General features: G+C 48.6%; 4 protein-coding genes across 5 annotated transcripts in view; 3 read left to right on the top strand and 1 right to left on the bottom strand.

Annotated features, from left to right (window-relative positions):
• The window catches only part of LOC128728306 (cytochrome P450 4g15), a 4,799-nt gene extending 4,434 nt beyond the window's left edge, over positions 1-365 (top strand). Inside the window, exon 5 of the mRNA XM_053821926.1 lies at positions 1-365. This exon is cut by the window's left edge and continues 349 nt beyond it. The gene's annotated coding sequence lies outside the window, so the exon portion shown is untranslated.
• A 320-nt stretch (positions 366-685) lies between these two features.
• On the bottom strand, positions 686-2,402 carry LOC128728308 (ubiquitin-like modifier-activating enzyme 5). The gene is made up of 2 exons (XM_053821928.1): positions 2,174-2,402; positions 686-2,104 (listed from the first exon to the last, which is right to left on the bottom strand). Exons 1-2 carry the CDS (start codon positions 2,400-2,402, stop codon positions 1,125-1,127), a joined length of 1,209 nt encoding a protein of 402 aa, XP_053677903.1. The 3' UTR covers positions 686-1,124.
• A 702-nt stretch (positions 2,403-3,104) lies between these two features.
• LOC128728275 (probable glucosamine 6-phosphate N-acetyltransferase) lies at positions 3,105-4,923 on the top strand. Its single transcript, XM_053821895.1, has 4 exons — positions 3,105-3,484; positions 3,739-3,949; positions 4,033-4,222; positions 4,302-4,923. The coding sequence occupies exons 1-4, from the start codon at positions 3,464-3,466 to the stop codon at positions 4,513-4,515; spliced, it is 636 nt and encodes a 211-aa protein (XP_053677870.1). The 5' UTR covers positions 3,105-3,463; the 3' UTR covers positions 4,516-4,923.
• A 907-nt stretch (positions 4,924-5,830) lies between these two features.
• LOC128728787 (N-terminal kinase-like protein) lies at positions 5,831-11,063 on the top strand. Of its 2 annotated transcripts, XM_053822433.1 has the most exons (13): positions 5,831-6,208; positions 6,470-6,784; positions 6,855-7,090; positions 7,171-7,249; positions 7,329-7,550; positions 7,614-7,769; positions 7,837-8,101; positions 8,175-8,339; positions 8,675-8,820; positions 8,937-9,071; positions 9,146-9,207; positions 9,325-9,626; positions 10,766-11,063. In XM_053822433.1, the coding sequence occupies exons 1-13, from the start codon at positions 5,831-5,833 to the stop codon at positions 10,900-10,902; spliced, it is 2,598 nt and encodes an 865-aa protein (XP_053678408.1). In that variant the 3' UTR covers positions 10,903-11,063. The 2 variants fall into 2 exon arrangements, with proteins under 2 accessions (XP_053678408.1, XP_053678407.1); XM_053822432.1 differs by having other exon boundaries at positions 9,146-9,626.
• The last annotated feature ends 516 nt before the right edge of the window (positions 11,064-11,579 follow it).

Raw genomic sequence — 11,579 nt, 5'->3', positions numbered from 1 at the left:
GAACACGTGGTGCGCAACACGGTGGACAGTCCTTTGCTCGCGAGCGAAACCGAGCGCGCATGGTGCTTGATTTTCGCTTCATTTCTTGTTTTGCAAATGGGAATACATTCGGAGAAATAAAACTTAAAGCAACTATTAATCATTGATAGAACAGCAGCAGCTCGGAGCTTCGCAAGGTTGGTGGTTGTTATCATTTCTATGTGCGAAGAAGAACCCGGACCCGGGACGAGCAGACGCGCCAAATTACACTCTCTGTGGGACCTTTTTTTCCTTTTGGTTTTCAGTTTTGCGTGGAAAAAGAAAAACGTTACGTACTCATTTCTGTAGTTTTGTTCTATTACCATTTTTTTAAGTAAGGGGAGTAAGCGATTGTTATGCATGTATAGATATATACAAATATGTATAGATATACATACATAAATATATATCTAAATTTAAGAGTACATATATTTGTGTATGTATATATCATGTATTTACAAATATTTGTATGTGTGTGATAAAACAAGAACAATAAAAAAACAATACCATAAATCCGTTTTCCATCGTACGCTTTCCCTCTTTGCGGACAATTACAATACATTTTAATTCGATCCGGTACGAAGAACATACGAAACTGCTTTTGCCACAAAATAGTGCGAGATACTGCGTTACATATATTAAAAACATATTTATATATCAAATACACGATCATGAACGTAATTATTAGGAAAATCGGCGATAATTGATGCCCCTTCCAGATTGCTCAACAATAGCGAAGCGATTTATCTGTTTACATGTAAAAATAGGAGCAGTAGCCAGCCATGCCGTCTAACTGTAACACTGGGTTTTTAAGTGCTATATCTCCCCGGAAGCCAATAGCTGGAAAAAAAACTCCCAGATTACAAGCGTAAACCACATGGTGGATTGCAAAACAAAATCATATCACCCGAGACATTCCGAAATTCGGACTTCGCGTCATACTTTAATAACAACGCGCGCTTCAATAATGCAACAAGAGCTACCAAAATAGTTATGCCGTTCGAAAAATTCACTTTACCAAGGCAGCTCTTAACCATGACTGGTTGTTGAGCAATCTAAGAATAAGAAGACAAATACATATTTCAAATCCCATGCGAACGGGATCTTCACATTGATGACATCTGCGCCATTAGTTGATCGAGGCTGACATCGTTGTCGGTTGATAGTTGTGTGGAGGTGTCATCTCTTACTACTGGTGCGTCGTATGCCAGCTTCAGCCCCGTTGCAATTTCGCTTGATTTGGCGGGCGTTTTGCCAGCGCTCGTTGGAGCATCTTCGTCGGCCGCCACCAGCTCAATCCCATAAAAATTATCCTCGTGCAGAGGTCCTTCTTCCTCGGCCTCAACGGCGTTCGAAGGTTCGCTAACCGGCCGGGCTTGAAACTCCTGCTGCCGCTGTACGCACATCTTATCATCACAGGTCGGGTTCGGCTTCAGGCTCATCGAGGGAAAGAAGTCGATCATTGCATTGTACCCAAGGTAGTCCGATACGGTGCCGAAGTGCAGTAAATACTTGAGCGTGTTTTGCACCAGCATCCCGGCCACTATGCCCATTGTGGTTGGTAAACTGGCCGCACAGACACCTTCCCGTTTCAGTGTTTTTTCGTCGATGTTCTCCGCCACCACCAGAGGCGGTGCACAGGCGAAACATGCTGTGTCGCCTGGCCGGATAAACTGTATGTGCCCCGACACGGCATTCTCGGACACGCCAGACTCGAACCAGTACAGCGCCAGCTCGTTACACGCCGTGTTGATCGCCATCCGAGCCTCAAAGTTGTCCACGCAGCTGAGCACCAGATCCACCGGAGTGCCTTGTTCTACACCTCCGGTCCGGATCGCTTCGAGAAAGCGATCGAAGTTATCCACCGTGGTGATGTTGTAGTTGTGCGTTACGATTGCCACGTCAGGGTTGATGAAATTGAGCGTTTTCGCGGCTGCCTCTACCTTCGATAAGCCCGCTTGATCCGGCGTGAAGAAGAGTCGATTCATGTTCGCCAGCTCAACTTTGTCATAGTCGAAAAGCAACAGCTTACCGATGCCACATCGTGTCAGCATATCAGCTGTTACGCTGCCTACTCCGCCAACGCCTGGAAAAATAATTTAAACCCCCATAAGCGCCTTTTCTTCCATGCGTTCGAGCTATGGTTCATACATACCCACGACTGCCACGGATTTCTTGCGAATGTTTTCGTAGTCCTTAACGATTCCCATCCGCTGTAGGGCCATTAGCCGACTGTAGGGATTCGAATCGACCACCTCCGCCGACATCTTCTCGATCCGTTCCCTTCCGGCAGTGAATTCCCTTTCACCGCCACGCGACGCAAGCTCAGAAGCCATCCGCTTGGCCTGGTCAATTTTCTGCTTCAAATCCTCCATCGCATCCATGACGGGCAACGGAGCACCAAAGGTCCAACGAAGTAGGAAATGATATTCTGTACGGCACACGGCACCACGGATCGATCTTGGGTTTGATTCGATTTGAACCGAGCACAGTTACAGTCACAAATTCAGTTACGGGTTTTCCAACAACTTTCACTTTGTTGTCAGCTGTCGTGGCTTATTGTTGACGTTTGTGGGCGATTCGTAAGCTTTCGTGTGACGTGGGAGATCTATATCGTGGCAAGGTTGCCAGGAGAGCTCGTTACAAATCTTTTGAAAAGTATGTGCATAACACATTTTCAAACTGCACAAATAATTGTACTGCATACGCTTGATTACTGAATGAATGATTACTTGTTTGAATGAATGATTACTTATGAATGATTACTTTGTTGTATTTTCCTCCTTTTATCAAAAATTAATCACTAATCTTACTGCATTGAATCATGCTGTCATTTAATTGTTAATGAGCCTTGCCATCCTAGCATGATTTTTTGATGTACAATATTCTTTTTTGTTCATTCTAATTTGAATAAAATGGTGTTCATTTCCTGTTTTTACACGTCTACATATCGATTTCGGTTCAAACCCATTTTGTAGCGCTATTCATCGCACGCAGTTGTCATTCCGGGTTGGTAAACAAAGTCCTTGTTTGTTGCGTTACGCAAAGCTGCCTTGTCGGCAGGCTTGCCGTCAGAACGGCAGCCAAATACTTCGGTGCCGCAAAGAGAAAGTTGTTTAGCAACCGCATTGTTCGATTTCCAATCCAGCGCGATTCATTAACCGCTCCACGCTGGCAGCGTGAGCGCAATTTGTTCTTCTCGGGACAGTTGCGTGTGTTGTGGCGCACGGCGCATACCAGGACAGCTGGGCTGTTTTTTGTTTATTTTTTTATTTATTATAGTGACGGCCTGAGCAGCTTAGTTGTGGGTGCGGGTAAAATGTTCTAGTGTGATTTTTAAACGAGTTGACTCCAGCTTCCGTTAATTAAACCAGAAGCCTGCCACGATCCACGCGAGCCTCGGATCGGTTGCTTTCATTTGAAATTTGTGCAATCCTTTCTCGTGATGGGCGGTCCGCGGTCGGAGGTAAGTGGAGGGGATGTGGTTCCGCTTTCGCAACATTTACGTGGCATCCGAATGGGAGGGCTTGTATACAAAAAAAAAGAAAAATGTTCATTCTTTTAAGAGCTATATCAGACACACCCGATTCGAAAGCATGTGGTTGACATTCAATTGCGGAAGAAACTGGTCAAGGTCAAGCTAATGATTTTCCGGTTTCTTATCTTGTGTTGGTTTCTTCCGCTTTTCTAATGCCTGGTAACTGTGCTTGGGCGGAGTAGGAGGAATTGTCGCTGTACGATCCCTCCCTGCTGCTGAGCCTGGACTTTTTTCGTTCTCCTGCAAATTTTAATCCGCGCATATCCGCTGCGATACCTGGCGAGACATGGCTAAAGGTACGGCCTCTGCAATCAGGCGACTTTCACCGAGGTTTCCTGCAGATTTTGTCCCAGCTGACTAAAGTAGGCGATGTTTCGTTGACCCAATTCCTTAGTAAGTTCGTACAATCGAGCAAACCTTATCCTGAGAAGGAACAAACATTAATATGCTCATCTTATCCTCCAACATCTTTGCAGATCGTTTCGCACAAATGCGAGCCAGTGGCGATTACTACGTGACGGTAATTGTCGACACTCGGTACGACAAAATCATCGGCAGTTCCACCCTGGTGCTGGAGCGCAAGTTCATTCATGGCTGCGCCACTAGAGGCAGGCTCGAGGATGTGGTGGTTGACGACACCTATCGCGGCAAGCAGCTTGGGAAACTGTATGTCCAATTTCTCACTCGTTGGGTTCGGACCACGTGGGATAATGAAACGAATAACTCTTTTTTATCTCCGCCATAGCATCGTCGTGACTGTGAGCCTGTTGGCGGAACAATTAGGCTGTTACAAGATGTCACTGGACTGCAAAGATAAGCTGATACCATTCTACAAATCGATTGGCTACACACTTGAGGCGGGTAACGCAAATACGATGAATATACGCTACGACGCGACCACTCGTAGCATCAATCGTAACATTGCGGCCAGCAAACCGGACAATACAGAACCATCCTGACAATTAGCCGCCAGTGCTGCTACCGCTAGTAAATCCAAGCTCTAGACTGCACGCCAGTTGATCGGATGGCATCAAATGACCAATCCGTCGACGGCAATTTGCCTAGCTTACCCACGCAAAATTATATATTGGCTTTTATTTTGCAATTGGATTTACTTTACCTTTGGGGGAGCCCGCTGCTGCATGCATATTAGTCGGACGAATTTTCGAACGATTATGCTGTGTGTATGCATATGCCCCCGTAGCAGCATCTGGTACATAAAATGGACCGTTTTTTTATCTCATGAAATTTTATTTTTTTAAGTACTGTATTACTGTATTATTTGAATTTTATTTTCTATCTGATTTTATTTTACTATCGGTGATTGTGCTTGTGTTTATGAAACAATGGGTAATAAAATATTTTAAAATGAATAAAAATTCGTATTAAACTGAAAAAAAGAAACGATTTAACTTCCAAGGATTCCCATTATACTGCACGTGTAATGAAATGTACGGTATGTGTAACGATATTCCAAAATCCCTGCTAACTGCTTATGCAGAAAAGATCTGCTCCATTAGTTGCGCTGGGACTTTTACAGTTGCATTAGGATGCATTTGGGACGGAATCTCAAAATTGCCATTTGTTGTTCCATATGCTGAGCTTTTACTGCGCCACGGATCCTAGCAATCACATCAGCTGATTGGCGATAGTTTGAAAGCTCTTTGACGTGGCAAGCATACATAACATATACATTTGATCCTACAAAAGTGTACGTCGAACAAACGGTGATTTTATTATAAATAAACCAATCGCTCTCTAACACCCCGACAAGCGCTGTCTACCATTATATGGTGCAATCTTTTGCGATAGATAAGCTAAAAATGCATTAAATAGCTTCAGTGGTGATAAAATTCGAAACAATCATAAATACAGTTCGAAGTTGTGAACTCGCAGATAAAAACGCACCAACAGGCGCATGCTGTCAAATGCATAGAAAATTTTCATATTCACCGCAGCCAGCAGGAAAACTGTGAAAACACAAAACACGAATCGTATTTTCGCGCAGTGAAAAGCCCTCCCGATTCGGCTTGATCTAGCAGCGTTTGCATTTTGCACTCGATTACCCCAGCGAAGTGACCGAAACTGCGACCTCGGTAGGTAAATAGTGGTCATCTGGAGCGGAAGCGGAAGGCATCCGCCACCCTTACCGTACGTGTATCGGTTACCCTCCATCCTTCGCAGCAGGACCGATAAGGACACAGATTAAACCTACGAGGGACCGTAGGCGTGCGCGCGCGTGTGCTAGTGTGTGTGTGTGTGTGTGTGTGCGTTATGTGGTCCTTTTTCTCTCGCGATTCGTCGAAAGACTTCCCGTATGAAATCGGCGATCCCGTGCAACAGTTCGACACCAAGAGCATCTGGAGCCTGCACCGTGGCAAGCGGAAAGCGACCAATGATGAGGTGTCCGTGTTCACATACGACATCCGGAACGGTACGGACATCAAGCTCGAGCTAGCGAAGGCCGCGGTGAAGCGGCTGAAAACGTTGCGCCATCCCAGCATCCTGCAGTTCCTGGACAGCCTCGAAACGGACAAGGTCCTGTACGTAGCGACCGAACCAGTCGAGCCGCTCGGCACGCACGTCAGCAAGCTGGCCGCCGAAGGGCCCCAGCGGGACCTCTACCTGGCGTGGGGCATCTTCCAGATCACGGTAATGCTTTGGCATGCTTTTTCTATGTCGCACCAATCAACCAAAGGCGTCCGCATGTGTCCGGGTACGACGGGTGTAATGATTTGGCCCGACCCATTTCTAACATATGTGCTCATGTTCACGCACGGCAAGTGAACCGGAAACAGTGGGTTCGGGCCGGCCCGGGAGAAGGGGCATGCATTTCCGGTGGCGTCCTAATTCCACTTATGCTCCTTTATTAACCTTCCCACACCTTATGCCCTCGTCTATCCGTATTTATAGCGCGCCCTGTCGTTCCTGAACAACGATGGCAATTTGCGGCACAACAACGTGTCCGTCTGGTCAGTGTTCGTCAACACGTCGGGCGAGTGGAAGCTGGGTGGGTTGGAGTACGTATCATCGGCTGACCTGGCCGTTGCACCGCCTATCAAAATTCCTCCCACGCTCGAGATATACGACCCGCCGGAAAAGAGCGACACGAACAAGCTGAAGACTGCGACCAAGTGCTCGAGCGACATGTGGGGACTGGGCTGCCTGGTGTGGGAGTCCTTCAACGGGCCACTGAAGACGCGTGGCAACCTGAAGAACATCGAGGGGGTAACTAGAGTCACCGACTGGTGGTCCATTTTGACGGGGAAGCTTGTTAATGGCACTCTTCTCGCTACAGATCCCTAAATCGCTGGCTCCGCTCTACTGCGAGCTCGTCGGTGCAGCACCGGCCAGTCGGCCAAACCCGGCCGATGTCATCACCAAATGCCGCAAGCCGGGTGGATTCTTCAAGAACGATCTGGTGGACTCGCTACTGTTCCTAGAAGAGATTCAGATAAAGGACAAGGTGGAAAAGATGCGCTTTTTCAGCGCACTAACGGCTCAGATCGACAACTTTCCTGCTAACGTGTGCAGGTAACGCTTTGGTAACGCCATCAACCGTTCCGGAATGTGTCTTTAATCGAGGGCTTTGTGCTTCATATGCTATTTTGTAGGCATAAAATTCTTCCCCAGCTAATTACGGCCTACGAGTATGGCGATGCTGGTTCTGCAGTGCTTGCACCAATGTTTAAGGTGAGTCATTCTCGCGAGCCACGTGCTCGCCACTCGCTAATACATCCTTTTGCTTGCTTATTCCATCACCAACTTGTAGCTGGGACGTTTGCTGGAGGAAGCCGAGTATCAGAAGCGCATTGTGCCGTGCGTGGTGAAGCTATTCGCGTCAACCGACCGCGTGACGCGGTCCCGCTTGCTGCAACAGCTCGATCTGTTCATCTCACACCTGCAACCGAACGTGGTGAACGATCAGATCTTTCCGCAGATCGCACACGGGTTCCTAGACACCAATCCGACCATTCGAGAGCAAACCGTGAAGGTAAGCGCAAAAGCCGGTTGGATTAAGTACGTGTCTGATCTCACACATTTTTCTCTCTTGCAGTCAATCATCCACCTAGCGCCGAAGCTGAATTATAACAATCTGAACGTGGAGGTGTTGCGCCATTTTGCGCGGCTCCAATCGCGAGACGACCAGGGCGGTATTCGCACGAACACGACTGTGTGTCTGGGGAAAATAGCGCCCCATCTACACCCACAGGTAAACCCATCGCTCGGAATATTCCCCAGCGTACATGCGCTCTACATCCGACCGTTGTTCTCTTCAGGTTCGGCAACGTGTCCTAGTTTCCGCCTTCATCCGGGCGATGCGCGATCCATTTCCACCGTCACGAGTGGCCGGCATATTGGCTCTCGCGGCCACGCAGCAGTACTTCCTGCTGAACGAGGTCGCCACCCGCATCCTGCCCGCGCTCTGCCCGCTTACGATGGATCCGGAGAAGTCGGTGCGCGATCCCGCCTTCAAGACGATCCGGGGCTTTCTCGGCAAGCTGGAAAAGGTGTCCGAAGATCCGAGCCTTCGCGAAAGCATGGGTAAGTGGCCTTCCGGTTGCGGTTACGATGTGGCCAATAGTAATAAAGAAACCTTCCTTCTTGCGCTTCACAGAGGCCGACGTGCATACGGCCACACCGTCGCTCGGAAATGCGGCCGCCACGTGGGCCGGCTGGGCCGTTACGGCCGTTACCGCCAAATTCTACCGCAGCCAAAGCGACACGGCCCGACCGCGGCCACCGCTAACGGGTAAAACATTGAGTAAACCTGCTTCTTTGGGTATGTAGCAAACTGCTGCCTCGCACCGTTCACTTAACCCCCTCCATCTCCTATTCCCTGCGGCGATTTCTCTGCCCTCCTCCCAATTCGTGTGTTTTGTCGAATCACCCGTCTCGTGAAGCCTAGTTTAATTTAGCGCGTGTTTTTTTTTCGTTAGCGTTTTGTTTTACACGTTCAACACGTCTCCGTTTCGCTAGCCAACTTGCTTTAGGCGTGTTTGACGTTTTTTGCGTTCGATTTTGTTCGAAACGATTTGGCTCGCGCCCTAAAACAAAACCGCCGCGCCACGTTAATGCCACATGTGTTAATAACGAAAAAATACACCTCATCCGCAGAGCAACCGTCGAGCAGCAGTATTTCCACGACGACCAGCAGCGTCACGTCGATGACCTCGCTGGAGCACGAGAGTGCGGACACGTCGGCATCGGCCAGCGATTACGGGCCGGACAACTGGGACCAGGAGAACTGGGGCGATATGGACGTGAGTTGTGCATGCCGCATTTTCCGTTTTGCTTCCATTTATGATTTTTCTTGTTTTCTTTTATTTTTTTGTGTATCCTTTATTGCACCCTTCGTTTTGCGCACCTTCCCCTCCAGACGTCGCAGGATCCGAGCAGCCCGATGGCTGGCACCTCGAACCAGCTGAACCCAGCCCTTAACATGGTCGGCAGCGTAAGCGACATGCGCGACGGCTGGGACAACGAGGACTGGGGCAGCCTCGAGGAGGATCCGGTAAGCGGTGCACGGTGGAGCTGGCTAGCTGACACACCTCTCTAACATCCGGCGAACCCATCTCCTCCCCACAGAACGAAGCGGAACTGAACGAAAAGGACGAAGACGAGCACAACCAGGCGCAGCAGAAGGAAGCGTCACGGATGGCGAACGTTCACACCGGCTCGATGTACGCGAGTGGGGCAGTTTCGGCGATGGGGAGCAATGCCGGTGGCGTTGTGATGGGCCGAGGGGGTAGCAGCAGCAGCAACAGTACGACCAACAACACGACCAGCTCGTCCACGGGCACGGGCAGCACGGTGAAGCCGAGCAGCAACAACAGCAGCAGCAGCAGCACGTGCACCAGCACGAGCAACAGCAACAACAACACCAACAACAACCTGGCCAACCATACGAGCAGCCCGAGCAAGATGATCGCGCTCAAGAACATGAACAATCTGCTAAACAGCGGCACAAACAGTGGCAGCAATCAGCTGACTAGCTGGAATAATGGTGGCAGTCCAGGCGATGGTTGGGGGGACGGGGATTTCGAACCGCTCGACGAACCCAGCACAGGTATGAGGCGGTCACGCTAGGACAGGACGAATGTCCTTTCGAAAGCCCACCGAGATTCGGTCTCGAAGTGGCTCCCTGTTAGAAGTATAATGCGGTGTTTTTCTTCTTTTCTCTCTTCTCTCCTTCTATCTCTCTCTCTTCGGGCTTGCTCCACTTCTTTTTATTTTGCGTCATGTCCGTTGTTGCCCTCTCTCCCTCTCTTTCTCGTTCATCGTGAAAACGTCCCTCATCCGTCCGGAATTGAATGTAAATCCTTCATCTACTCATGTTTCACATCTGTTTTTCTTCTTCTTCCTCTCATTCCACACGCATTTACTTCTCCTTTTCCGGTGTTGGGCAGACGCGATCGTGCACAGTCTGCACCGGAGAAACCATTTTCACAACCGGCGAAAGGGCTACTGAGCTACCGGCCGTAACCGTGGCCACCTTCACCGACCTAGCTTAGCCTTGCCACCGTCAGTTGCCGTTCACCACCCATCCTATCACACGCACGCTCTCATCATCGTCACCACCATCGCCATTGCCACCGACACGGGTTGGAAAATGGTGGTTTTGTTCGCTTTTCACCGCAATGTTCTCGATCGTGCCTCATGTGGGATTGCCACGTGCCCTTCGGCAAGCGTAAATGTAGTGCTTCATCGAACGCTCTTTCATCTCTCATCTTTCCATCCAACACACGCCATGTTCGTAAGTGCTTTTTTGATGCAGGTGTTGATTCGTTTCGGTTTTCTCCTTTTTATTCTTCTCCTACGGTTTCCTGCGTTTTGTTTCACGCTGCATCGTGCATCGTGTTTTACGTTAACCCTTTCGTTTTTTAAGTCCACAACCTATACGTCTTGTTTTTTTTTTTTAAGTATTCCTAGATATTCCACATCGTTTAAATATGTCACTTGCGTTAAACATTCACTTGCTGTATCGTACATCGGTCGTATCCTTTCGTTTGTTTTAGGGGTTTTCTGTTTCCTTCCGCTGATCCTGTGAAGGGGTTTTCTTCTTTTTTTTCTCCCACAAATTACACCGTCCACGCCTCATGTGCACTCGCACGCCCACACGATCCTTAACTTGCGCTTTCTCATGCTTGTTTTGTTTCGTTTTTTTTCTTCTTTTTCTCCCTATCCTACCATCATTCATGGCCACAGGAAACGCGAAAATGGACGAGGCGCGCCGGAAACGCGAAGAAAAGAAGATGCAGCGACAACGCGAGCTGGAAGCGAAACGAGCAGCCCGAACCGGACCCGGTGGCGGACCGATGAAGCTTGGTGCCAAAAAGATATAGATCCGCCTGTGACCCGGATGTTGTCCTTGCCACCTGCCGGTTAGCCCGGGCTGGATGTTGTGAAGGCACGGCCAGCTGCGAGGAGGAGTTTCATGCCGCCGAACCAGGAGGATCACATTATCTCCTGCCCAGTACGCGGTTGTGGCGTGGGCGAACGTCTCGAAATCCTCGTTGAAAAAAAAAGAAACAGCCTTTATAGATGATAAACACGATAGGACCTTCTAGCATTTACACGACTGCAAAACGGTGCCGAGTGGGGAGAGTCGCTTTTTCCCTCTTGTTCACGATTTTCAACCGCCGGAACACCACCGAGCGGTCGTAAATGGTCTTTCATATATATATAAAACGCGGACAGAGAGGACAGTGCAGGTTTTTAGGCGACACGCGGATCAATTTCGGCATCCTCGAATTCGGTGGTTCCTTCCAGTTTGTGTATTCCCCTTAATTTAATTTCCAGTTAAATGTGCTCGCTATTCGTTTGAGGTTTAAGGACAGACCGCATCAATCATTTGGTGAACACGTGGATCAGTGTACACGTGAGCACCATATGCACACCCAAAGGGTATCAGAAAGAGGCATGCTCACGACACGAAACAGGACGGCCGTTTCAGCCAACATATATATATATATATATATATTTATAAATATATATATATATATATATATATATATATATA

This window comes from Anopheles nili, chromosome X (assembly GCF_943737925.1).
Source record: "Anopheles nili chromosome X, idAnoNiliSN_F5_01, whole genome shotgun sequence".
Classification (NCBI taxonomy): Eukaryota; Metazoa; Arthropoda; class Insecta; order Diptera; family Culicidae; genus Anopheles; species Anopheles nili.
Note: the sequence above shows the minus strand (reverse complement) of the source record. Positions and strands in the feature narration are given on the sequence as shown.